Source organism: Pelobates fuscus, chromosome 6, assembly GCF_036172605.1.
Source record: "Pelobates fuscus isolate aPelFus1 chromosome 6, aPelFus1.pri, whole genome shotgun sequence".
Classification (NCBI taxonomy): Eukaryota; Metazoa; Chordata; class Amphibia; order Anura; family Pelobatidae; genus Pelobates; species Pelobates fuscus.
In genome coordinates, this window is record NC_086322.1 from 138235560 (window position 1) to 138263033 (window position 27474).

Below are 27474 nucleotides of genomic sequence, written 5' to 3' on the forward strand. Positions count from 1 at the left end.
AGGGAAATAGAGACTCCATGCCAGCACTCCCAAAAGTAGGGAGGCTGGGTGGAGTGACATTTTAAATAAATAAATCGTGTGTGTGTCTGTTAAGGAGTTTGTATGTATGCTTGTCAGTGAGTGTGTGTGTATGTTGTCAGTGAGTGTGTACGTGTGCTTGTCAGTGAGAGTGCAAGTGTGTTTGTCAGTGAGTGTGTGTGCATGTGTGCTTGTCAGTGAGAGTGTATGTGTGTTTGTCAGTCAGAGTGTATGTGTGCTTGTCAGTGAATGTGTATGTATTTGTCAGTGAGAATGTATGTGTGCTTGTTAGTAAGTGTATATGTGTCTGTGTGTGTGTCTGTCAAAGAGTATGTGTGTTTGTCAGTGAGAGTGTATGTGTGTCTGTCAAATAGTACATGTGTGTCAGTGTGTGTCAAGGTTTGTGTATGTGTCACTGTGTGTATCTGATTGTGTGTGTAGGTCAGTATGTTTGTATTGGTGTGTGTGTGTGTGTATCTGCTAGTGTATATCCGTGTGTTTGTATGTGCCTATGTGTGTGTGTGTGTATGTCAGTGTGTGTGTCTGAGTGTGTGTCAGTGTGTGTATATGACACTGTGTGTATGTGTTAATGTGTGTATCTGAGTGTGTGTATGTGCCAGTGTGTGTATTTGTGGGTGCAAGTGTGTGTATCCGAGTGTGTGTGTATTTGTGAGTCAAGACGTGTCACTGTGTGCATCTGAGTAAGTGTATGTGTATCTGAGTGTGTGTATCTGTGTGTCAAGGTGTGCATGTCTGTGTATCAGTGTGTGTGTATCTGTATGCCAGTGTGTGTGTGTGTATCTGTGTGTCAGATACACACACACACACACAGATACACACTGACACACAGATTCACACACCGGCACATACAAACACAGATACACACACCTTGACACATAGATACATAAACACACACACACAGATGCACACTGTATGTCAAGGTGTGTGTATCTGTGTGTCAGTGTGTGTATCTGAGTGCCAGTGTGTGTATGTCCGTGTTTCAGATACATACACACACACACAGGTACACATCGACACACAGTGGCACATACAAACACAGATACGCACACCTTGACACATTTTTACTGAAATAAAATATACAGAGGGAAGATTTTCCTGAATGCGGACTCAAAAGGTGGCCTACGACATATATATATATATATATAAGGCGTAATATATTACATTGTATATTGTAATTATACTCAAGGCTGGATTTATATGTCAGATGCCTGTAGGCACAAAATTCCAAGGTGCCCCCTGCTTCCTAACTCTAAAATAAGGCAGATAAAGTGTAACTAATTTATTAACTGGACATTGCAGGCATAAAACATGTTAGAAGTGATTAGAGTAAAGGGGAATTTAATGTGAAGTTTGTGTGTAATGATCATCTCTCTAAAGTCTCACTGCTCAATTCTCTGCCATTTAGGCATTAAATAACTTTTGTTTCAGTTTATGCAGCTCTAGCCACACTTCCCCTGGCTGTGATGACATAGCCTGAATGAAAAAAAAAAAAAACATTGTTTACATTTCAATCAGATGTTACTTTAAAAGTTTTTATCTTCTGCTTTGTAAATTGAACTTTAATTGCATACAGGAGGCTCCTGCAGGGTCTAGCAAGCTATTAACAGAGCAGGAGATAAGAAATTATATACCAAACAGAATTTGCAATAAAGAAATGTAAACATTAGATGACTTTTTTTCCAGGAAGTGTTTAGGAAGGCTGTGTAAGTCACATACAGGGAGGTGTGAGTATGGCTGCATAAACAAAGTGATTTAACTCCTAAATGGCAGAGAATTAATGGTGAGATTGCAGAGGCATGATCAAAACACCAAAACTGCCACATTAAGCTAAAGTTGCTTTGGTGACTATAGTGGCCATTTAAAGTCTAGGAAGTTGGTCCCATAATATGGACAAAAAAAAAAGTAATCCAACCCAAGGACTGAAGAAAATCAGTTGCCCTGGGCTGAAGAAAATCAATTACCATGGGCTAAGCAAAATCAGTTGCCCTCTGTGGCCGCCCCACCACCTGTTCCCTCGATCCTTTTCCCTTGTATCTCCTCTGCACTTTGTCTCCCTCTCTTGCTCTTCCTCTCACAAAAATGTTCAATCTCTCCCTTTCCTTTGGCACATTTCCCTCACCCTTCAAATATGCAACTGTAACCCCAATTCTGAAAAAGCCCAACCTTGATCCAACTCCCCACCCAACTACCGCCCTATCTCGCTACTGTCATTTACCTCCAAGATCCTCGAGAGAGAGTTGTGTACACCAGATTAACTGACTTTTTCGAATCCAACTCTCTGCTTGACCCCCATCAGTCTGGATTCCGCACCGGTCATTCTGTTGAAACGGCTGTGACCAAAGTATCCAACGGTTTACTTGCTGCTAAATCTCGCAGACATTACTCTATCCTAATTCTCCTTGATCTTTCTGCTGCCTTTGACACTGTTGATCATCAACAGCTTCTTCGCATTCTCTGTAATTTTGGTCTACAGGATACTGATCTCTCCTGGTGCTCCTCCTCCTCCCAGAGCTCTTTCAGTGTTTCTTTCTCTGACTCTTCCCCTTAACCACTAAGGTTCTGTCCTTGGTCCCCTACTGTTCTCTATCTATACTGCCTCCCTTGGTAAACTCATCAGCTCCTTTGGCTTCTGTTATCATTTCTATACAGATGACATGCAAATCTACCTGTCCTCTCCACCCATCTTGACTCGTGTCTCTGACTGCCTCTCTGCGATTTCCAACTGGATAGCTGCTCACTTCCTTAAACTTAACCTGTCCAAAACAGAACTTCTGGTCTTTCCTCCCTCAAGTGTTGCTACTCCCGTGTCTGTCTCCATTCAATTCAATGGCGCTACAATCACCTCTACCTCGCAGGCTCGCTGCCTGGGTGTTCTTTTTTACTCCAACCTCTCCTTCACCCCTCATGTCCAATCAATCGCCAAATCCTGTCGCTTCCATCTCAAAAACATAGCACGCATCCACCCCTATTTAACGCCGGATGTGATTAAGGTGCTGGTCCATGCTGTTGTTCTCTCTCGCCTTGACTACTGCAATCCCCTTCTCAGTGGTCTTACGTGTTCCTAGATTGCACCACTGCAATCTATAATGAGTGCGTTAGTCCCTGCATTGGCTTCCAGTTAGATATTGGCTCAATTTAAAATTCTGGTGCTTGCTTACAAGTTCCTACATAATGTTGCTCCAACCTACCTATCCTTCCTAATACACAAGTATGTCCCGTCGAGGCCCCTATGTCTATCATCTGTCCATACTCCCACCTCTGATGCTCGCCTCCAAGATTTCTCCAGGGTTGCACCTTTTCTGTGGAACTCCCTTTCCTTCTCTGTAAAACTTTCACCCAGTCTCCACTCATTCAAAAAATCATTGAAAACTCACTACTTCAAGAAAGCATATCAATTAAACTGTTAGCAGGTTTTTATCCTCCATCCCCCATGACTCCTCTCCTGCAACTGTCAAAAATTACCTACTGAGCCCTCAGTGAATATTTTTCTAACAACCTACTTTGTACCCCTACTTTTACTCTTTGTGTCACTATACCCCACTCCCTCTAGAATGTAAGCTCATTGAGTAGGGCCCTCCACTTCTCTGTTCCTGTACGTCCAGTTGTCTAGTTACGAATACATGTCTGTTAGTCCACCCATTGTATAGCGCTATGGAATGATGGCGCTATATAAATAATAAAATAATAATACAATTAATATAAACATTAATACTTAGCTGTGACCTCTTATATTTGGATTATTTATATTTTGTTCTAGATGTTTTTAATGCTATATTGAGTCCCTAATGAATTCAGCGGAAAAGGAGATTTATTGAATTCAGTAAGGTGAACTCAAACTTTGAGAACTCCCTGTGAGTTTTACTGAGCTGCAGCATTGCAATGGGTTAAGATCTAAACTCAATCAAACTCAATAATCAAGAGAGTGGGATTTAAAATATCAGTTATCCCGTTATCTACTGAGGATAAAGATTCAACACTGGCATTATAGGATTTTATACTTGCAAAACAAACCTTTTTACAGATTGGCAAAATCAAATTATACTTTAGCCATATACTTGCTATAAATGTTTTTACAAGGTAGTTATGACAAGTGTGTGAAATACAATAAATATATAAAACATATGAACATACAAGCTATTTCTTACAAAGACATATTGTTGGTTACAAAATGATCTAAATGTATTTACAAGCTTGTTAACAGGAATCACAGAGTATCCAAATGTAACATTCTACTAAGGAGACATAGCTTGGGGCCTATTGGGCTCGTCTTCTTGATTTGGGAGTTGTAGTCTCAAAAGGTGAGGCGCACCTTCGATGCTACAATTTGCCTTGGCTATCAGTCCGAAAACATGATAAATCATAATCATGTGACAAGAAGGTCACTTTCTTCCAGAACCTTTTTTTTATTTTTTAGTAAATAACCATGGGCTGAGCCAAAGGTGTTCCTCTGAAAGTTGACATATAGTTCAATAAAGACTGATGGGTTCAGCATATATTTGTGATTTACGTAAGCACTGTCTACATTTTTTACATATTCTCACGAAGAAATGTTCAGTGTAAACACTCTCTAGTGGGGTAGCTGTGGATATTAGATAATCACTTGTGGAAGTGCAAAAATATGTTTGATCTATGTGGTCCATCTGTTATGAAACATTAGATTATTGCAGTAAAGTGAGGACACACATAAATGTTGCAAGTTAAAAGAGTCCTAAAGAAATTCTCACTTAAATCACTTAAAAAAATAATGTATGCTGCTTAAAAATGGTGATAGGAAGACAGAAATGTTTTTTTAATAATTGAATTATAAATATATATAATAGTATTAAGTCTGTTATATGCAGCTATACAAGTTTTAAAAAAATGGAAATAGCAATTACACTGTATTCCAGCATCCCAACAGACTCCTAACTGCAGCCAAATCCTCCTGCTGTGATGTTACGAAACTTGATGACTTTTGTTCAATGAAATACTTCTCATAGTGAAATGTGTTTATAAGAAGCATGTGTAGTTTGCATTGTGATCTTCCAATCTAGTGCTTACATTTTCAAAGTGTGCTCAGGAAATAGTAAATCATTCCCACAATTAGGTACATTGTGTGCATAAATGTGTGCACATTGTACTTCTATCATGTGCATGAAATATCAGGGCTGCACAGCAGGCAGCATGCAGCTTGCAGCATGAATGTGCCTCGAGGGCTCTGTACTAGCAAATTACAATAAACATTCAGCCTGTATCCATGTCGAGCCAATTAGATGCAGGGCCGGTGCAAGGATTTTTTCCGCCCTAGGCAAAAGTAAAGTTTGCCGCCCCCTCCCCCCATGTGACACCACAATGCCCCACCCATATGATCTGCCATGTTAAATAATGCCAGTGCTGCAGTGCCGCCGTGTTTAAAAGGCCTGCAGGGACAGGCTATAGACACCAGAACCACTACATTAAGTTGCAGTGGTTTTGGGGACTATAGTGTTTCTTTAATGTGAGGTAAATAAGAGATTAGTGCCACGAATGATATACTAGATTGCCTACTTACTACCAGATGAGGATGATGATGGGCTCTAGCTGCAGTCTGGCTCCACTGGTCTGGTGTAGAACCAGTGGCGGATCCAGAGCCTGATCTCGGGAGGGGCACTTGTAGATTATTTAAATAAATAATCCAGACACAATAACCACTACAGCTCAGTGTAGTGGTTATAGTGCCAATAATGCCAAGACCCCCTCCCAGAGTAAGTAGTCAAACTGTTTAAGAACTGTTTGACAACTTACCTGAGGTCCTCTGGGAAATGGGGCTGTAGTAGGGCAGAGGAGCAGTGGTATGTGTGAGTGGTGCAATGTGTGAGGGGTGCAGTGTGTGTGTGTGTGAGGGGGACAGTGTATTAGCAGTGTGTGTGTGTGTGAAGGTTGCAGTGTGTACGTGAGGGCGGCAGTATATGTCAGGGGTGCAGTGTGTGTGTGGGTCAGTATGTGTGTGTGACAGTTACAGTGTGTGTGTGGGGCAATGTATGTGTGTGGGGGCAGTGTGTTTATGGGGGGCAGTGTGTGTATGTGGGGCAGTGTGTGTATGTGGGGGCAATGTGTTTATGGTGGGCAGGGGCAATGTGTGTGTATGGGGGGCAGAGGCAATGTGTGTGTATATGGGGGGCAGGGGCAATGTGTGTGTGTGTATATGGGGGGCAGGGGCAATGTGTGTGTGTGTATGGGGGGCAGGGGCAATGTGTGTGTGTGTATGGGGCTAGGGGCAATGTGTGTGTGTATGGGGGGCAGGGGCAATGTGTGTGTATATGGGGGGCAGGGGCAATGTGTGTGTATATGGGGGGCAGGGGCAATGTGTGTGTATATGGGGGGCAGGGGCAATGTGTGTGTGTGTATGGGGGGCAGGGGTAATGTGTGTGTGTATGGGGGGCAGGGGCAATGTGTGTGTGTGTGTGTGTGTGTGTATGGGGGCAGGGGCAATGTGTGTGTGTGTATGGGGGGCAGGGGAAATGTGTGTGTGTGTGTATGGGGGGCAGGGGCAATGTGTGTGTATATGGGGGCAGGGGAAATGTGTGTGTGTGTATGGGGGGCAGGGGCAATGTGTGTGTAGAAGAAGGATAGGGGGGAGGGGGGGGCTTTTTTTTTTGTTTAATGTGTGTGTGTTTTTTTTTTTTTTACATTTAATTTAAATTAATATATAATTTATGTCCCCCCTCCCTTCTTACCTTTACTGGGAGGAGGGGGGACATCTTTCTTTCCCTGGTGGTCCCAGTGGGGATTCCCTGGTGGTCCCAGTGGTAGGAGTGAACTCTAGCCCGCGCTCCAGGGCTAGAGTTCACTCTCGCGAGATTTGGAGCGTTGCCGTGGTAACCGCGGCAACGCTCCAAATCTCGCGAGAGGAGGACCCGGAGGAGCTGCTGGTAACAGCTCCCGGGTCCTCTCTCCCTCCCCTGCCGGTCGGCTGTCAGTAATGTGCCTGCGGACCGGGGAGGGAGATCACTGATCTCCCTCCCCGGTCTGCAGGCACAATGCAGGGCTGGCACTTGGGCAATGTCAGCCCTGCATTAGCCGGCAGGGGAGAATCTCGGGATCCGCCACTGTGTAGAACAGGATCTCTGGAGGCTGTTTGTAACTGTGGTCACAAAATTTAATGTTCTGGGAGAACGGGAAGCAGCTCCATTTTTTTGGGGCCCTTTACACAGCTCAAGGTCTGGGTCCCAGGGTCCACTTTCATGTTCCACCAATGAGTTTGTTCACAGGGGGTGGAGTGTGTAGGGGATGTCCTGATATGTGTGTAAGGAATGCATTGTGTGAATCTGTGTTTGTATGTGTAAGGGCTGCAAGGTGTGTTTCTGTGTATGTACGGGATGCAGTGTGTGCATTGAGTGTGTGTGTAGGGGGTGCATTGAGTGTGTGTAAGGAATTCATTGTGTGTTTCTGTGTGTGTAAGGGATGCATTGTGTGTAAGGGTTGCATTGCTTGTTTGTGTCTGTGTGTAATGCATTGTGTGTTTTTCTGTGTGCAAGGGGTGCATTGTCTTTGTGTGTAAGGGGTGCATTGTGTGTGTGTGTGTGTGATGGATGTCAATCTCTCCCCCTCCATTGTCACTCTCTTCTCCCCCCTCTCCCATCCTTGTCCCTATTTTCTCCCCCCGCCCTTGTCACTCTCTTCTCCCCTCCCCCTCCCCACTCACATTCCCCCTCCCCTGTCAATTTCTTTCTCCCCACCCTCCCTGTCAATTTCTTTCTCCCCGCCCCCGTCAATTCCCCCCCCAGTCAATTTCTTTCTCCCCACCCTCCCTGTCAATTCCCCCCCAGTCAATTTCTTTCTCCCCACCCTCCCTGTCAATTCCCCCCCCAGTCAATTTCTTTCTCCCCCCTCCCCTACCTCTGTTGTAGCGTGGCCGAGCTCTGTATGGTCCGCAGGTACAGGGAGCTTTTGTTTCCTGTACCCGGCCGGACTAAAAGTGCACACTCAGTGAGCGCTTCCCTCCTGTCAGCCCCTCTCCTCATGCTGCGACTGGGCGGTGTGCCCTCATGGACGCACCAGCCCGGGCAAAGCTGCAGCCGCCTGAGGCTCTCTACAGAGCGCTCGGGCGGCTGCAGCATGAGGGGGGCCGGCGCTCCTGGCGGCGCCCCTTCCTAAGTTGTGCCCTAGGCGGCTGCCTAGTCCGCCTAACAGGTAGCGCCGGCCCTGATTAGATGTATAAATGTGCTGAGTAATTAGGCCCTGGTTTGCACATTAATTCTGAAAGCATATGATGTACTCACCTTAAGAAACCATGCATATGCATTAACAAATCTTATACATGTGACATTTAAAAAAAAAAAATGTGGCAACACCTTCAGAACTATATATAAAATAAACTCAATTAATTTAGTCTGAACCCCCTAATGACTTTCTTTTTGACAGCTACTAAAGGTGTGGGGAATGTTACATGAAAACACAGTTTCTCAAAAACTGCATACCTCCCAACATTTAAAATAATCAAAGTGAAATTCTTTGATATAGTGGGTGTGTCCAGGGGCAGGAACAATGTATCTTATTTGTACCGACTGATTTCTAAAATACATTTATTGTAGTTTAACCCTTTAAAGACGGCGGGCGTTCTATGCCATCCTTTTTGGGGTGGCTCTAAATGCCGGAGGGCGACTTGGAACGTCCCTGACAATCCCCTGATGACAGATCACGATCCTGGGGTCTGCCTGGGAAGCAATTACAGTCCATGATGAGCAGGGCACAGGAGTAAAACCAGGGGCTCAGAATACAATGGCTCATTACCTGAGCCAAGTAACAGTGGTCAAGGTGGAATGGCATCTTTGTCCCGACATATCCTTAGGGTTGACTCAGATTTGGCTGATACCCTATGTAGATCTGATGGCCACTTCTCGGAACTACCAGATCCAGAAGCTTTTTTCCTCATTTTTGGACCAGAATGCTCAAGGTCAAGATACTCTCAAATTTGCATTCTCAGTCTGATGTACAGACATTTCCTGTCTTCAACGTTCCTGAAGGAAATTCAAAGGAGACAGTGGAAGGCCACGGAGACTCTAAATTCCCTTGATGAGTAAGATGAATCTGGAACCTCCAAGGGAAATTCCATTACTTCCAGACTTATTATTACAAGATCCCTTGAAACACCAAGATCCTTAGAATCTGGTGTTAAGGCTGGTGTCTCTAGACGTATAGGCATCCCTGAGACAGTCATTAAGATCCTCTTACAGTCCTATACATATTTTACAGATTACAAACTTGGCATGCATTTGTCTGTTGGTCTCAAGAACAGAGGTTGGAATTACTCCTCAATCAGGCCTTGATATGGTCTGAATTATAACACTCTAGAGGAGCACAGATTGGCACTTTCCACATGGATGGGTACCCATTGAGCTGTGCTTCATGCAAGCAGAAATTAAATTCAAGCCTCCACTGAGGGTGTTGAAGTCCATAGGTGACCTACCTCTGGTCTTACAGGCTCTGACTAAACCACCATTCAAACCTCTAGCAGGAGCTTCCATGGTGTCAGCACAGAAAGTGCTGTTGCTGGTGGCTGGTACCTCAGCAAGGTGAATGTGTGAACTCCAGGCTTGATCCTGTGTACCTCCATTCTAATTTTCAACTGGATATGGTTGTCTTGCATTTAGCAGCAGAGATCCTGCCTAAGGTGAATGCTTATGAAGGTCATTCCCTACCTGTACTGAAGGGTACCCATTGAGTATTGGAGTCCCTGGTGCTTTGCTTCATGTAAGCAGCAATTAAACTCAAGCCTTCACTGAGGGTGTTGAAGTCCATATTTGACCTACCACTGGTCTTACAGGCTCTGACTAAACTATCATTCGAACCTCTAGCAGGAGCTTCACTAAATACCAAACATTGTTATACAGGGGAATATTCACTAAATGCCAAACATTGTTATACAGGGGAATATTCACTAAATGCCAAACATTGTTATACAGGGGAATATTCACTAAATGCCAAACATTGTTATACAGGGGAATATTCACTAAATGCCAAACATTGTTATACAGGGGAATATTCACTAAATGCCAAACATTGTTATACAGGGGAATATTCACTAAATACCAAACATTGTTATGCAGGGGAATATTCACTAAATACCAAACATTGTTATACAGGGGAATATTCACTAAATACCAAACATTGTTATACAGGGGAATATTCACTAAATACCAAACATTGTTATACAGGGGAATATTCACTAAATACCAAACATTGTTATATAGGGGAATATTCACTAAATGCCAAACATTGTTATACAGGGGAATATTCACTAAATACCAAACATTGTTATATAGGGGAATATTCACTAAATGCCAAACATTGTTATATAGGGGAATATTCACTAAATGCCAAACATTGTTATACAGGGGAATATTCACTAAATGCCAAACATTGTTATACAGGGGGATATTCACTAAATACCAAACATTGTTATACAGGGGAATATTCACTAAATACCAAACATTGTTATATAGGGGAATATTCACTAAATGCCAAACATTGTTATATAGGGGAATATTCACTAAATGCCAAACATTATTACGTAGGGGAATATTCACTAAATGCCAAACATTGTTATACAGGGGAATATTCACTAAATGCCAAACATTGTTATACAGGGGAATATTCACTAAATGCCAAACATTGTTATACAGGGGAATATTCACTAAATGCCAAACATTGTTATACAGGGGAATATTCACTAAATGCCAAACATTGTTATACAGGGGAATATTCACTAAATGCCAAACATTGTTATACAGGGGAATATTCACTAAATGCCAAACATTGTTATACAGGGGAATATTCACTAAATGCCAAACATTGTTATACAGGGGAATATTCACTAAATGCCAAACATTGTTATACAGGGGAATATTCACTAAATGACAAACATTGTTATATAGGGGAATATTCACTAAATACCAAACATTGTTATACAGGGGAATATTCACTAAATGCCAAACATTGTTATATAGGGGAATATTCACTAAATGCCAAACATTGTTACATGGGGAATATTCACTAAATACCAAACATTGTTATACAATGGCTGGTTTAAGCCAATCAGAGTGCTCTTTCCCACAATGTGTAAAATGACACAAAGCACTCTGATTGGGTGGCTTGAAATCCATCCAATCACAGTGCTCTGTGTAATTTTACACAGCGTGGGAAAATTCCACAGAAGTTTCCCACGCTGTGTAAAATTACACAGAGCACTGTGATTGGATGGCTTGAAATCCATCCAATCACAGTGCTCTATTTCATTTTACACAGCATGGGAAAATTCCAAAGAACTTTCCCACGCTGTGTAAAATGACACAGAGCACTGTGATTGGATGGCTTGAAATCCATCCAATCACAGTGCTCTTTGTCATTTTACACAGCGTGGGAAAATTCCAAAGAACTTTCCCACGCTTTGTAAAATGACAAAGAGTACTCTGATTGGCTTAAACCCACCAATCAGAGTGTTCTTAGCCTAATTGCAGGGCGGGGCATGGCTTAATAAGCCTTGCCCCGCCCTGCATAGCTCAGTCTGCGCAGAGCCCTCAATGGGTGAAGATGGATACTTTTTTTGTGCTCTGGTTTTTTCTTTTTCGTCAGGTATTTTTTTTTGCGCTCGGGTTTTTTATTTTATTTTAAGTTCATCGGGTATGATGGCTTTTTATTTGGCCTTTTTTGGGGCTGTAAAATAAAGATTTTAGAAAAAACAAGACGTCAAATGGTAAGTTTAATTTTTTTTGTACAGGTTAGTTATTTTATTCCCCCCTCACTATTTTTAGGGTGAGGGGGGTAGGTAGGGGATAGGTTGTATTTGGGTGGGGGGGGGGGTGACTAGGGGCTTGGCACCCCTAGTCACCTTGATTGGGGGGGGGATTTTCATTTAGGGCCCCACCCGCCGCTCAGGGGTGGGGGCCGGGGGGGACAGTAGGTCCCCCCCCTTATTTTTTTTTAGGGCCCCCACCCACCACTCAGGGGTGGGGGCCGGGGGGGCAGTAGGTCCCCCCCTCTCTTTATTTAGGGTAGGTCCCCCCCACCATTATTATCTAGGGCCCCCACCCACTGCTCAGGGGTGGGGGCCGGGGGGAGGACAGTAGGTCCCCCCCTCTCTTTATTTAGGGCCCCCACCCACCGCTCAAGGGTGGGGGCCAGGGTGGACAGTAGGTCCCCCCTTATTGTTTTTTAGGGCCCCCACCCACCGCTCAGGGGTGGGGGCCGGGGGGGGAGGACGGTAGGTCCCGCCCCCACCATTATTATCTAGGGCCCCCACCCACTGCTCAGGGGTGGGGGCCAGGGGAAAGACAGTAGGTCCCCCCTCTCTTTATTTAGGGCCCCCACCCACCGCTCAGGGGTGGGGCCGGGTGGGACAGTAGGTCCCCCCCTTATTGTTTTTTAAGGGCCCCCACCCACCGCTCAGGGGTGGGGGCCAGGGGGGAGGACGGAAGTTCCCCCCCACCATTATTATCTGGTTCGCCGGGTTCGCCCGTTCGCGAACATTTGCGGAAGTTCGCGTTCGCCGTTCACGAACCGAAAATTTTATGTTCGCGACATCACTATTACTTGTACTTATTTCCCTATAATTTGCAAAAAAAATAGCTAAGAACATGTTAAAATATGGTATTTTGTAAACTCAGGACAAAATTTAGAAACTAGTTAGCATGGGTGTTTTTGGCGGTTGTAGATGTGTAACAGATTTTGGAGGTCAAAGTTAGAAAAAGTGTGTTTTTTAAACATTTTTCATTATATTTTATAATTTTTTTAGAGTCAATTATATAATATGATGAAAATAATGGTATATTTTAAAGACCATTTAATGGCGAGAAAAACGGTATATAATACAGGGAGTGCAGAATTATTAGGCAAGTTGTATTTTTGAGGATTAATTTTATTATTAAACAACAACCATGTTCTCAATGAACCCAAAAAACTCATTAATATCAAAGCTGAATATTTTTGGAAGTAGTTTTTAGTTTGTTTTTAGTTATAGCTATTTTAGGGGGATATCTGTGTGTGCAGGTGACTATTACTGTGCATAATTATTAGGCAACTTAACAAAAAACAAATATATACCCATTTAAATTATTTATTTTTACCAGTGAAACCAATATAACATCTCAACATTCACAAATATACGTTTCTGACATTCAAAAACATAACAAAAACAAATCAGTGACCAATATAGCCACCTTTCTTTGCAAGGACACTCAAAAGCCTGCCATCCATGGATTCTGTCAGTGTTTTGATCTGTTCACCATCAACATTGCGTGCAGCAGCAACCACAGCCTCCCAGACACTGTTCAGAGAGGTGTACTGTTTTCCCTCCTTGTAAATCTCACATTTGATGATGGACCACAGGTTCTCAATGGGGTTCAGATCAGGTGAACAAGGAGGCCATGTCATTAGATTTTCTTCTTTTATACCCTTTCTTGCCAGCCACGCTGTGGAGTACTTGAACGCGTGTGATGGAGCATTGTCATGCATGAAAATCATGTTTTTCTTGAAGGATGCAGACTTCTTCCTGTACCACTGCTTGAAGAAGGTGTCTTCCAGAAACTGGGAGTTGAGCTTGACTCCATCCTCAACCCGAAAAGGCCCCACAAGCTCATCTTTGATGATACCAGCCCAAACCAGTACTCCACCTCCACCTTGCTGGCGTCTGAGTCGGACTGGAGCTCTCTGCCCTTTACCAATCCATCCATCTGGCCCATCAAGACTCACTCTCATTTCATCAGTCCATAAAACCTTAGAAAAATCAGTCTTGAGATATTTCTTGGCCCAGTCTTGACGTTTCAGCTTGTGTGTCTTGTTCAGTGGTGGTCGTCTTTCAGCCTTTCTTACCTTGGCCATGTCTCTGAGTATTGCACACCTTGTGCTTTCAGGCACTCCAGTGATGTTGCAGCTCTGAAATATGGCCAAACTGGTGGCAAGTGGCATCTTGGCAGCTGCACGCTTGACTTTTCTCAGTTCATGGGCAGTTATTTTGCGCCTTGGTTTCTCCACACGCTTCTTGCGACCCTGTTGACTATTTTGAATGAAACGCTTGATTGTTCGATGATCACGCTTCAGAAGCTTTGCAATTTTAAGAGTGCTGCATCCCTCTGCAAGATATCTCACTATTTTTGACTTTTCTGAGCCTGTCAAGTCCTTCTTTTGACCCATTTTGCCAAAGGAAAGGAAGTTGCCTAATAATTATGCACACCTGATAAAGGGTGTTGCTGTCATTAGACCACACCCCTTCTCATTACAGAGATGCACATCACCTAATATGCTTAATTGGTAGTAGGCTTTCGAGCCTATACAGCATGGAGTAAGACAACATGCATAAAGAGGATGATGTGGTCAAAATACTAATTTGCCTAATAATTCTGCACACAGTGTATGTGTGGGGATAGTAAATGAGTAAGAGGAAAATTACAGCTAAAAACAAACACCGCAGAAATGTAAAAACAACCCTGCTCCTTAACGGTAAGAAAATTGAAAAACAGTCTCGTCACTAAGGGGTTTATGGTACCCTAATGAACATTATAATGCATATAATACGTTCCAAACTAAACATCTGGATAGCACTTCAAGCCACTCCTAAACTTTTTCTTCTATCTATACTTGTTAACTAGATAATTGCTGGCATAATCCACCCTGTTCTGTTTCTTCACTAGTGTCAGAATTGCTAACCATACACAGACATATGATATCACACACGTGATTGTGTTCAGGGCTGCATGCACATAGTGCATGCTGTTTATTGTAGGGCTGGCATGTGTGGAATTCTGCTCTCGCTGTACATGCAAACATTTTATGTTAATTTTACGGAGGAGTGCTGTGCAGTAAGCACATAGCTCTATGTTCTCTGCTGTTCCTCACTGTCACACAAAATGAAAGTAGTGTCAGAAAGCAAGGGTAGGAGTAAATAGAGAGGAAATTTTTTTTTTTTCCTACTTCTACATTTTGACGAGTATGCAAACAATCGTAGATATTTAAAGAGTTTGCCAACATTGGAAAAAATGTCCAGGCACACTTTGAGGGTCTACAATAAAGTCATCATGGGATGAGATTAATCAATGCAAAAACGTGCTATTCTGTGCTAACTAAGGAGCAGACAAGAAAAGTAAGTGTAACCTTGAAGGGAACCTCAGAGTCAGTAATATAGTTACTGATTCATCGGGGACTTACTAAAAAAACAACAACAACAAAAAAAATTTATTGAAATAGCAATTGCTACTAATGTGCAACCAAATATAAGTGGTGTGCTAAAACTTAAATGCAGTTATATATCAATGTAGACTTAACTTGCCAATAGGTGTTGATTGCAATATAGAAAATGAGATAAAACACAATCTCAGTGAGGGCAAGGAAATAACATTCAGTAGCTACAAAACTACTCTAATAGACCGAGAGTAATATCTCTTATTGTCTGCAATGCGTATCGATGAGAGTGTATACAGAAGACCACCAACTAACCTGTTCGTCTTGGTAAATCTCCACTATAGTGCCTTGTATTTTCATTTTATAACATATTTTTTTTAATTAATAGGGTCTCACATAAATCATTATTCAAAAGGCCAACTAGGGACAATTCCTTAACCCCTTAAGGACACATGACGTGTGTGACATGTCATGATTCCCTTTTATTCCAGAAGTTTGGTCCTTAAGGGGTTAAAAAGAGCTGTTCTACTGTGTAACTGAAATTAAATTAATTCAGAACAAGACCAAAGAATGCTATTTACACAGACCACTTTTTAATCACATTTATTGTAGTGTTAAAGGCACATTCAAGACAGAAAGCAGCTTTTTTTAATGCATTTTACAGAAAATATGCAAAAGAAATGTTAGAAAGAAAAATAGATACCTTTAAAATTCATGAACATACAAAAGAAGAGTCATCTGTACCTACTCATCTGTATGTACTCACTCCTTGAAGGTGCATAAATGGACTCTGGCTCCACAACTATTCAGTGCAGGATCCAAAAAGAAAATTGTCCAGCTCACATCAGTAGGTAAAAAAGGTCTACAAATTTGGCATCTGCACAGCAAGCTGATCAACATTCCCACCTAACAATATGTATTTCTAAAAACAGGAAAAAATGTTGATAAAGACATCGGGACAAACAATGTTCAACTTTCTGTGGGGATCATAAAGTGTCATGGTCATGGCCCTATCTGTTTTTTAAACCTCTCTCCTGACTCCTTTACATTTTATTGTCCCCCTAGTCACCTTTTTTTTTTACTGCTTCATTTCTTTCTAGGCGCATCTCTTAATGTTCCAGGATTACTTAATCTTGGCCTTCAAATCCACTGTGGCAGCGTACAGAGCCAAAATGATAAAACATTTTTTTCAGAATGCCCAGCCCCTGTGCACATCCCCACTTACTTGGTGCATTTGAAATGTTGGAAGGTATGCATCTGTGTGTGTGATATGCATGTGTGCACCCACCTTGGGTGCAATAAAATTTGGATGCCGAGTTTCTGTGTACTTATAGGGAGTGTAGAGCGTGTTTGCTCCTAGAGGGTGTTGTGTATGTGTATGTATCAAGGGGCTTGGGTTATGTTTTTATGTGTTTATCTAGGAGCTGTATTGTGTATGCATATAGGGGTTGTAGTGCACATGTGTGCATAGGTCCGGTAATGTGTGTTTATAGGAGTTTCAGTGTGCATATGATTATATGGTATATAGAGTATGTTAAGAGTGTGTGAGTGCAGGGGGTGTAATGTGTGTTTAAAGAGGGTATATTGTGTGTGAGTGCAGTGTTGTGTAGTGTGTGTTAATAGAATGTATAGTGTGTGTGTGTGTGAGTGCAGGGGAGTGTAGTGTATATTTAAAAGTGGTATAGTGTGTGAATGCAGGGGGGTATAGTGTGCGTTAATAGGAGGTATAGTGTGTGTGTGTGTGTGAGTGCAGGGCGGTGTAGTGTGTGTTTAGATCAGGTATAGTGTGTGTGTGTGTGAGTGAGTGTAAGGGGGGTATAGTGTGTGTTAATAGGCGGTATAGTGTTTGTGTGTGTGTGTGTGTGTGAGTGCAGGGGGGTGTAGTGTGTATTTATGGTTGGTAAAAAGTGTGTGTGGAAGTGTGAGTGCAGGAGATATAGTGTTTGTGTATAGGGATAAGTATAGGGGCTTAAATAATTAATTATAACAACATTTACTTCCCCCTCCCTTTTATTACCTTGTAGGCAGGGGGGCATGCTGATACCTGGTGTTCCAGTGTGCTAGTTATTTGGTCTATACCTCTGCAGGTAGACAGATTGAGGCTGCCTGGCTCACTTACCCCGGTAACCTAATCTCCCCTCTTGCCCATAGAGGGACAGAGTTCTCTCTTTGGGCCTGTGCTGCCCTGCATTGGCTAGCAGGGAAGATCATTTTATCTCCCCTGTCTGCCTTGATCTAGAGCCATTGCGACCTACTGCTCACTTGGATTCCTGGGTGGAGACTCTGAAGTCACAAAGGAAAACTGGCCCAACTCAAATTGAAGCCAGATGCCAGACCTCATTTTTGAAAGGTTAGGCCATATCAGTACCATTTGCTTTACAGAACAGTGTGAAAGTAGAGCTAGACTGACTTTTGGCTCGAAAGATCATAAAAAAAGTTGAGAGGAGCGCCAGGGCACTCCTGACACCACAACCTCTAAAGCATGATATATATATACCGGTATATACACTGCGTGCAGAATTATTAGGCAAATGAGTATTTAGACCACATCATCCTCTTTATGCATGTTGTCTTACTCCAAGCTGTATAGGCTCGAAAGCCTACTACCAATTAAGCATATTAGGTGATGTGCATATCTGTAATGAGAAGGGGTGTGGTCTAATGACATCAACACCCTATATCAGGTGTGCATAATTATTAGGCAACCTCCTTTCCTTTGGCAAAATGGGTCAAAAGAAGGACTTCACACGCTCAGAAAAGTTAAAAATAGTGAGATATCTTGCAGAGGGATGCAGCACTCTTAAAATTGCAAAGCTTCTGAAGCGTGATCATCGAACAATCAAGCGTTTCATTCAAAATAGTCAACAGGGTCGCAAGAAGCGTGTGGAGAAACCAAGGCGCAAAATAACTGCCCATGAACTGAGAAAAGTCAAGCGTGCAGCTGCCAAGATGCCACTTGCCACCAGTCTGGCCATATTTCAGAGCTGCAACATCACTAGAGTGCCCGAAAGCACAAGGTGTGCAATACTCAGAGACATGGTCAAGGTAAGAAAGGCTGAAAGACGACCACCACTGAACAAGACACACAAGCTGAAACGTCAAGACTGGGCCAAGAAATATCTCAAGACTGATTTTTCTAAGGTTTTATGGACTGATGAAATGAGAGTGAGTCTTGATGGGCCAGATGGATGGATTGGTAAAGGGCAGAGAGCTCCAGTCTGACTCAGACGCCAGCAAGGTGGAGGTGGAGTACTGGTTTGGGCTGGTATCATCAAAGATGAGCTTGTGGGGCCTTTTCGGGTTGAGGATGGAGTCAAGCTCAACTCCCAGTTTCTGGAAGACACCTTCTTCAAGCAGTGGTACAGGAAGAAGTCTGCATCCTTCAAGAAAAACATGATTTTCATGCAGGACAATGCTCCATCACACGCGTCCAAGTACTCCACAGCGTGGCTGGCAAGAAAGGGTATAAAAGAAGAAAATCTAATGACATGGCCTCCTTTTTCACCTGATCTGAACCCCATTGAGAACCTGTGGTCCATCATCAAATGTGAGATTTACAAGGAGGGAAAACAGTATACCTCTCTGAACAGTGTCTGGGAGGCTGTGGTTGCTGCTGCACGCAATGTTGATGGTGAACAGATCAAAACACTGACAGAATCCATGGATGGCAGGCTTTTGAGTGTCCTTGCAAAGAAAGGTGGCTATATTGGTCACTGATTTGTTTTTGTTATGTTTTTGAATGTCAGAAATGTATATTTGTGAATGTTGAGATGTTATATTGGTTTCACTGGTAAAAATAAATAATTGAAATGGGTATATATTTGTTTTTTGTTAAGTTGCCTAATAATTATGCACAGTAATAGTCACCTGCACACACAGATATCCCCCTAAAATAGCTAAAACTAAAAACAAACTAAAAACTACTTCAAAAAATATTCAGCTTTGATATTAATGAGTTTTTGGGTTCATTGAGAACATGGTTGTTGTTCAATAATAAAATTAATCCTCAAAAATACAACTTGCCTAATAATTCTGCACTCCCTGTATATATATATATATATATATATATATATAAAGTTCCTTCTGTCTTATATTACTTTTCGCTATCATATCTTGTTAAACAATTGTGACTTTTTTTTCCATATGGTGTAAAGCTTAATGTAGCGTATTCTCTGCAAATCATTTTTCTTAAAAAAATTCTCTGACTGGTACCTAAACACATCACCATCTGTACAATACGATGTGTTATTTTTCCTGTGTAGCTATTCCTTGCATATGTCATTGAAAAGAAGCCTGTGATGTCCACTAGTACTATAAAGTAGTAGCCATTTTTTGTTTGGAAGGAATAGTTGATGCCCTGAATGATTTTGTAACTAAGCCGAATAACATGTTTAGTTAAAGTAGTACTCCTGCCACAGAATGTGTTTGCATGAAATTCACATTCAGAGCTGCCAACCACATGTGATTGCATTTGCAAGTACTGAGATCCAGAGACGGTGGATGGGGGCTTTGAAGGTGGGCACTCACCTAGCATGCACACACAGGAATTCAGGTTTCAACGGTAAAGGAGGAACCTTAAATTACTGTAATTGAGAAGTTCAATGAAACCGTTTTGAACCATAAAGTGAGTTCATAAGGACCAGTGACTTCTTTTTACCATAACATATACAAAGTTAATAGGTTACTATGAATGATACATAGAGAGTTCCTTTAATGTAAGTTTTCTTATATTATACACATACACATCAATATTTAACCAACCCAAGAAGAATTATATTAGTGTAGAAAGAGAGACAGAGGGTTTTAGTCACTATTTCAGAGGGCTAGTCACTATCCCTCTGAAATAGGGACTATCACTCCTAAATAGGGTCACTTGGAAAGTATGCTTTAAATACTGCATGTATTATATGTTCACTTTAATGCTTTTTTCCCATGTAGATAATTGTACTTTTGGTTCCTGTACTAAGATCCAAGAAGCAGAGTTACTAGCTCATGACTTAATATATCAAGTAAAAATGTTGTTTACAGTTTTAATGCAGCTTTTATGTTTTACTCTGATAGTGGATTCTAATCATTTATCTATTAATCAGTTGTTTATAATTTTTAGTACACAAACCTTAATCTCGTTACTTTATGTTCATTTTTTTCTAGCTCTTATGCCCTCCTTGATTTTTAACAATGGAAAAGACATTTTTAGCATTAACACTGATGGGACCAATCTCAGGAAAATTGTAACCAACGCAGGATCTCCAGTTCTGTTAGACTTTGATCAACAGGAACAAAGACTTTACTGGCTTGATCGTAACAGAGGCTTTCTTCAAAGAATGTATCTAAATGGGACTAAGCGTGAGGTATGGTTATAGGTCACGTTAATGCTTGATTATTTGATTCCACACACTTACTTGTTGAGAATGTTACAAGCCGGGTATTCCAAAAACACTAAATTGTAGTGAAATTAAATCTAGATGGCAACATTTAGGCAGAAATTGCCAAACCGTGACTAGAAATGAGTTGGATAATGTATCAGCTATTTTTGCCTACATTTTGCCATTTGAGTTTCAGTTTGCTACAGATCGCTTTTAGTAATTAAACCCATCAGAGACCTAATGTGATCTTATTGCCTTTTTGGACCTCTTATTAACCTGTGCCTGTTCTCTTTCCCTTTTCCACTACAATTAAAACCGCTGTGTGTCCAGCGGTGTGTAGCTGTGTGTATTATGTAAGGCAGCAGTTCCCACAGGGGCACAGTGAAATGTTTCCTCGGTGCTATGATTATGATTATAGCACCGGGAAACATTTCTGTTGAACATGGGCCTGGTCTGGTGTTGCGGCTCTTTAAAACCGCAACCGGGCTCCCGTTGTGTCTGCAGGCTGGTAGGAAGTGACAGCCTGTCACTCCTTCCCAGCTTTGCGCAGGGAGATAGCGCAGGAGGGAGAGGAGGCAGAGGAGGCAGCTACAGAGGCAGGAGGGAGAGGAGGCAGAGGAGGCAGCTACAGAGGCAGGAGGGAGAGGAGGCAGAGGAGGCAGCTACAGAGGCAGGAGGGGAGAGGAGCATGAAGAGTGGTTCCAGACATCTTACTCCCACCATCCAGCAGTAGGATCAGGACTCCAATTAAGCCACCCTCCTGGACACACAAGGTAAGCTAACAGGAGGGTGACTGTAGATATAAAAAAAATATATCACATGTGTGTGTTTATGTTAGATTGTGTGTGTGTGTCAGGGTGTGCATCTGTGTCTGTGTATATATATATATGTCAGTGTGCTTTTGTGTGTAACTGTGTCAGTGTTTGTGTCAGGGTGTACGTCAGTGTGTGTATTTTTGTCAGTTTGTGTATCTGCGTCATGGTGTGTGCATGTGTCAGTGATTGTGTTTGTCAGGGTGTGGGTTTGTGTGTATATGTCGGTGCATATGTATGTTAAGGTGTGTGTTCGTGAGTTTATCTATGTGTGTGTATGTGTCGGTGTCTATATGAGTTTGTGTGTATGTATCAGTGTATTTATATGTATATGTGTGTTAATGTGCATGTATATTTGTGTAAGTATGTGGTAGTGTATGTGCATACATCAAAGCTGTCAAACACCAGCACAACAAACAAGCACACTCCTGCAATCGAACACAAATATTACATACAAATACACCCCTGCATTTAAACTCCAAAATGATATACAAACACAGCCCTTCACTCAAACACAAATACTTCACACAAATGTGAGCATTTGAATGTAATGTTAACCCCTTAAGGACCGAGGACGGTTCAGGACCGTCATCGGCATTTTTGCATTGCCGACCGAGGACGGTCCTGAACCGTCCTAACGGTCCAATGTACTTACCCGATCGCCGTCGTTCCCCCGGCGGCGATCGGCGGTGCTCCCGTTGTGGGGAGACTGCCTGCAGCCCAGACAGTCTCCCCATGGCGGATTAGGACCCCTGTGGCCATGTGATCGCCCAACAGGGCGACCACATGGTCACAATAGGTGTCCTAGTCTCTGCCTGCAGGGGGACTGTCTGTGCTGACAGGCAGTCTCCCTGCTTAGTGTAAAATCATAAAAAAAATAAAGTTTAAAGTTAATAAATAAAAATAATAATTATATATGTGTATATATATATATATATATGATATATAGACGTATATTATATATATATAATGTCACACTAAGTGTATTTTTATATTAATATGTACATATATTAATATAAAAATACACTTATAATTAAATTACACACGTGTATATATTGAATATATATAATAACTATATATATATTGTATATATATTATTATAAACTACAAATAATAAGTAATTTAAATTAAACTAAAAAAATTAAAAATAATAATAAAAATGTAAAAAAAAATTATATCTATACGAAATTTTATTCTAACTGTATTTTGATATTAATATATATATATTTATATCAAAATACACTTAGAATGAAATTGTATATATATCTATGTATATATAAATAAATAAAAAGAATACGAACTATTCATATGTCCATATACAAAATTACATAAATAATTATATAAATATACACGTAGACTTCAAATATATAAATATGCATATATATTTAAATTCTACGTGCGTATTTATGTAATATTTTTACATAATTAAGTTATTTTATTGATTGCAATTTAAGGGACCTGCCTGCCAACCCAGGCCGAAAGTCCAGAGAATTTAATTTGCTATCACTGTATTTTACCCTGTAACGTTCTACGACACCCTAAAACCTGTACATGGGGGGTACTGTTTTACTCGGGAGACTTCGCTGAACACAAATATTAGTGATTCAAAACAGTAAAACATATCACAGCGATGATATTGTCAGTGAAAGTGACTTTTTTTGCATTTTTCACACACAAACAGCACTTTTACTGATGATATAATTGTTGTGATACATTTTCCAGTTTTGAAACACTAATATTTGTGTTCAGCAAAGTCTCCTGAGTATAACAGTACCCCCAATGTACAGGTTTTATAGCGTTTTTGAAAGTTACAGGGTCAAATATATGGGTCATATTTTTACATTGAAAATGGCCAGGTTGGTTACGTTGCCTTTGAGAGCGTATGGTAGCCCAGGAATGAGAATTACCCCCATGATGGCATACCATTTGCAAAAGTAGACAACCCAAGGTATTGCAAATGGGGTATGTCCAGTCTTTTTTAGTAATCACTTAGTCACAAACACTGGCCAAAATTAGCGTTCAATTTAGTTTTTTACTTTTTTCACACACAAACAAATATGAACGCTAACTTTGGCCAGTGTTTGCGACTAAGTGGCTACTAAAAAAGTCTGGACATACCCCATATTGAATACCCTGGGTTGTCTACTTTAAAAAAAATATGTACATGTGGGGTGTTATTTAGCGATTTATGACAGATAATAGTGTTACAATGTCACTATTGATACATTTTAAAAATATAGGTTTTGAAACCGCAATATCCTACTTGTACCTATAGCCCTATAACATGCAAAAAAATAGCAAAAAGCATGTAAACACTGGGTATTTTTAAACTCAGGACAAAATTTTGAATCTATTTAGCAGTTTTTTTCATTCGCTTTTGTAGATGAGTAAAAGTTTTTTTACATAAAAGTCAAAAAACATGTATTTTTTTCAATTTTTCATCATATTTTTTCATTTTTAAAAAATTAAATTACATGAGATTATATAAATAATGGTATGTAAATAAAGCCCCTTTTGTCCTGAAAAAAACAATATATAATTTGTATGGGAACAGTAAATGAGAGAGCGGAAAATTACAGCTAAACACAAACACCACAAAAGTGTAAAAAGATGCCTGGTCGCAAATGTACAACATCGCAAAAAAAGTCCGGTCCTTAAGGGGTTAAAAGTGAATATTACATTCGAACATACACCTGCAATCAAACGCAAACATTACATACAAACACACATTAAAACACTAAAATTATATAAAAGCACCAACACTATACATTAAACTACAGTGCCAGTATATGCCGCAATGCTGTACAGATATACAACCTAGGAATTTGTTTTGCCCTGGGGTGCCTTGGAAAAATATTGCAATATTAAGGGAGCTTTGAACCTACAAAGTTTGGGAACCACTGATGTAAGGTGTATGGGTAAAACAGTTTATGTTATTGGAGAGAGATATATATCTTCCCATACTGCACTGCATTTCTTCACTGCAAAGGACTATGCCCCTGGCAAGGTTAATTTATTTAATGTGGTGCTAAGACTGATAATAAGTGAGAGGAAGTCTGCACTAGCCCCAGCCTCACCTCACTTTTACTGACAACAGAGAAGCCACCTTCCTGCACCCAAAACGTATGGAAGCCGAAATGTGGTTAAAATATACATGTGTGGCAATGTGAGTATCTGTGTTTGTGCCAGTGTGTTTGTGTGTGTTTAGCAATGTAAATCTGTGTGGGAATCTTTGTGTCTGGCAGTGTGTATTGTATGTCTGTCTTTGTGTTTGTACTTGAATGCATATGTATGGCTGGGAAAGTGTTCACAAAGGGTGTTTGTACATAGAGCGGTGATAGATTTATGTAAACAGTTGGTTTCCTTTAAGTGTTTTATAAAAATGAAACCGTATTTACTAGTAGCATTGTTATAACTGTTCAACTCTAGATAGGGAATCTCCCATATATTGGAGACTTTTCATGGATTAAGTTCTAGTGCTGGAGTAACTTGCATGTCCTTTTGAATAAATATAAATGTTTTTACTTTGATTTACTTTGCAAAACAAAATATACTCCATATAGCCTCACTCCACCTCATTTATGTTCCAGGAATGATCACCTCTGCCAGGAGCCACAGACCACTCATTTAATGTCAAAGTGTTCTAAAAAATGTTTGCTCACTGCCTTCCAAACAGTAGAGGAGGTTTTAATGGGATATACCATTCCTACATTCAATGAGGAATGTGGAGTGAATAGCCTCCCCCATTACATTAGCATTTAAGATAAAGATAAAGAATGCTATAGCATTTTCAAATACCTTTATTTTACAAATATATGAATTAACTGTACATACTGCATGTGGGGATTATGATCAGATGCAGATATCCTTTTTTGCATTCTGTTACCCTTTTTTCACATGCTAAACTGTCACCTTTGTCATCAGAAAACCCTTAGATCACACAGATCTTTATTATCCTCTGTGAATGTTTGCATTGTAGTGAAAATCTGTGCACCTTGGTTAGAGGCTTAGGGACAGTGACGGAACTACCTGTGGACCCCCTGCGACCAGGTGCCTTGCCGCCATGTGTTGTGGTCCCTGCCCGTGCCGTAGAACCGCTGGGGCCACACATTCAGGGGCTCATCAGATGGCCCATGCTGTTAGGGACACCTGATGGCAAAGTATTAACAGGGGACCCGGTCAGTGCTGCGGCACTTTAACAGCACGACCGAGCCCCCTGTGATGACATCATACCTTCGAGGAAGTGACAGCCCCGGTCACTCCTCCCAGCTTACATACAGCGCAGTGCGGGAAGAAGCAGAGGAGGCCATCATCCTGAGCCGCCACTGGACCCCAGGGAAGTCACCCTCCTGCATCTAAAAGGTAGGAAACAGGAGGGTGACTAATGCATGTATGTGTGTCTCTGTATGTGTGTCTCTGTATATATGTATGTCTTTGTATTTATGTGAGTATATCTCTGTATGTGTGTATGTCTCTGTATGTGTGTTTGTGTTTCTGTATGTGTGTTTGTGTGTCTCTGTACATATGTATGTATGTCTCTGTATGTATGTGTGTATGTCTCTGAATGCGTGTGTGTTTGTCTGTCTGTATGTATGTCTTTGTATGTATGTATGTATGGGTGTCTCTGTATGTATGTATGGATCTGTATGTATGTGTGTGTGTCTGTATGTGTGTGTCTGTGTGTCTGTATGTGTGTCTGTATGTGCATCTATTTGCATGTGTATCTGTATGTCTGCGTATCTGTCTGTCAAGGTGTGCCCTGTGTATCTGTATGTGTGTCACTGTTTGTATCTGTATGAGTGTCACTCTATGTATTTGAATGTTTGTCCTTAAGTGTTTGTGTATCTTCATGTGTGTCTGCGTGTATGTCTCTGTGTATGTCTCTGTGTGTGTATTTATGTCTCTGTATGTATTTGTGTCTGTGTGTGTGTGTCTCTGTATGTATGTATGTCTCTGTATGTGTGTTTCTTTGTATGTGTGTATGTCACTGTGTGTATGTGTGTCTATGTATATCTTTGTGTTAGTTTGTGTGTCTGCATTTCCATGTGTGTCAGTGTGTGTGTGTGTCTGTGTATCAGCATGTGTGTCTGTGTATGTCTCTGTGTATGTCTCTGTGTGTGTATTTATGTTTCTGTATGTATTTGTGTCTGTTTGTGTGTGTGTCTCTGTACGTATGTGTCTTTGTATGTGTGTATGTCACTGTGTGTATGTGTGTCTATGTATGTGTGTATGTCTGTCTCTGTATGTATGTGTGTATATGTCTCTGTATGTGTGTGTGTCTCTGTATGTATGTGTGCATGTCTCTATATGCATATATGGCTCTGTATGTATGTGTGTATGTCTCTGTATGTGTGTGTCTGTGTGTGTCTGCTTGTGTGTATGTATGTGCATCTATTTGTCTGCATGTGTATCTGTATGTCTGCATATCTGTATATCAAGGTGTGCCCTGTGTATCTGTATGTGTGTCACTGTTTGTATCTGTATGAATGTCATTCTGTGTATTTGAATGTTTGTCCATCTTCATGTGTGTCTGCGTTTATATATGTATCTTTGTGTTAGTTTGTGTGTCTGCATTTCCATGTATGTCAGTGTTTGCATGTGTGTCAGTGTATGTATCTGTATGTGTGTCAGTGTGTGTTTGTTTGTATATCTGTATGTGTTATATGGTGTATATGTCAGTGTGTGTTTGTTCGTATATCTGCATGTGTGTCAGTGTATGCAAAGGTGTGTCTGTGTAACTGTCACCTCACCGCAAACACTGTCACCCCTCTTCACCCTGCCACACTCACGATAACTCCACCAATCCTGTCACTTACCCATGCCATACTCACTTCCCATTGCTCTGCCATATTCACACCATTACACTCACCTTCTCTCGCACTTTCACACTCACCCCCCCAATCCTGTCACTCTTTCTCCATCACACTCGCCCGATTTCACCCTGCCACACTCACCCTCTTTCAGCTTGCCACACCCTATGTTGTTAACCACTCCAATTCTGTCATACTCAACTGCCACACTAACCCTGTGGGGCGTGAATGAGACACATGGAGGTGCTTAGGAGCTGGGGGGGGGGGGAGGGAGGTGAGACGTATGGGGGGGCCCCAGGGCAATTTTCACACCGG

General features: G+C 41.4%; 1 protein-coding gene across 2 annotated transcripts in view; it reads left to right on the top strand.

The window, feature by feature from the left end:
- EGF (epidermal growth factor) overlaps window positions 1-27474 on the top strand; it is a 129292-nt gene that overhangs the window by 13786 nt on the left and 88032 nt on the right. For both annotated transcript variants that reach the window (XM_063458350.1, XM_063458351.1), the window contains exon 2: window positions 20323-20522. In XM_063458350.1, the coding sequence (XP_063314420.1) occupies window positions 20323-20522 (200 nt within the window). The remainder of the gene's footprint in view (window positions 1-20322; window positions 20523-27474) is intronic.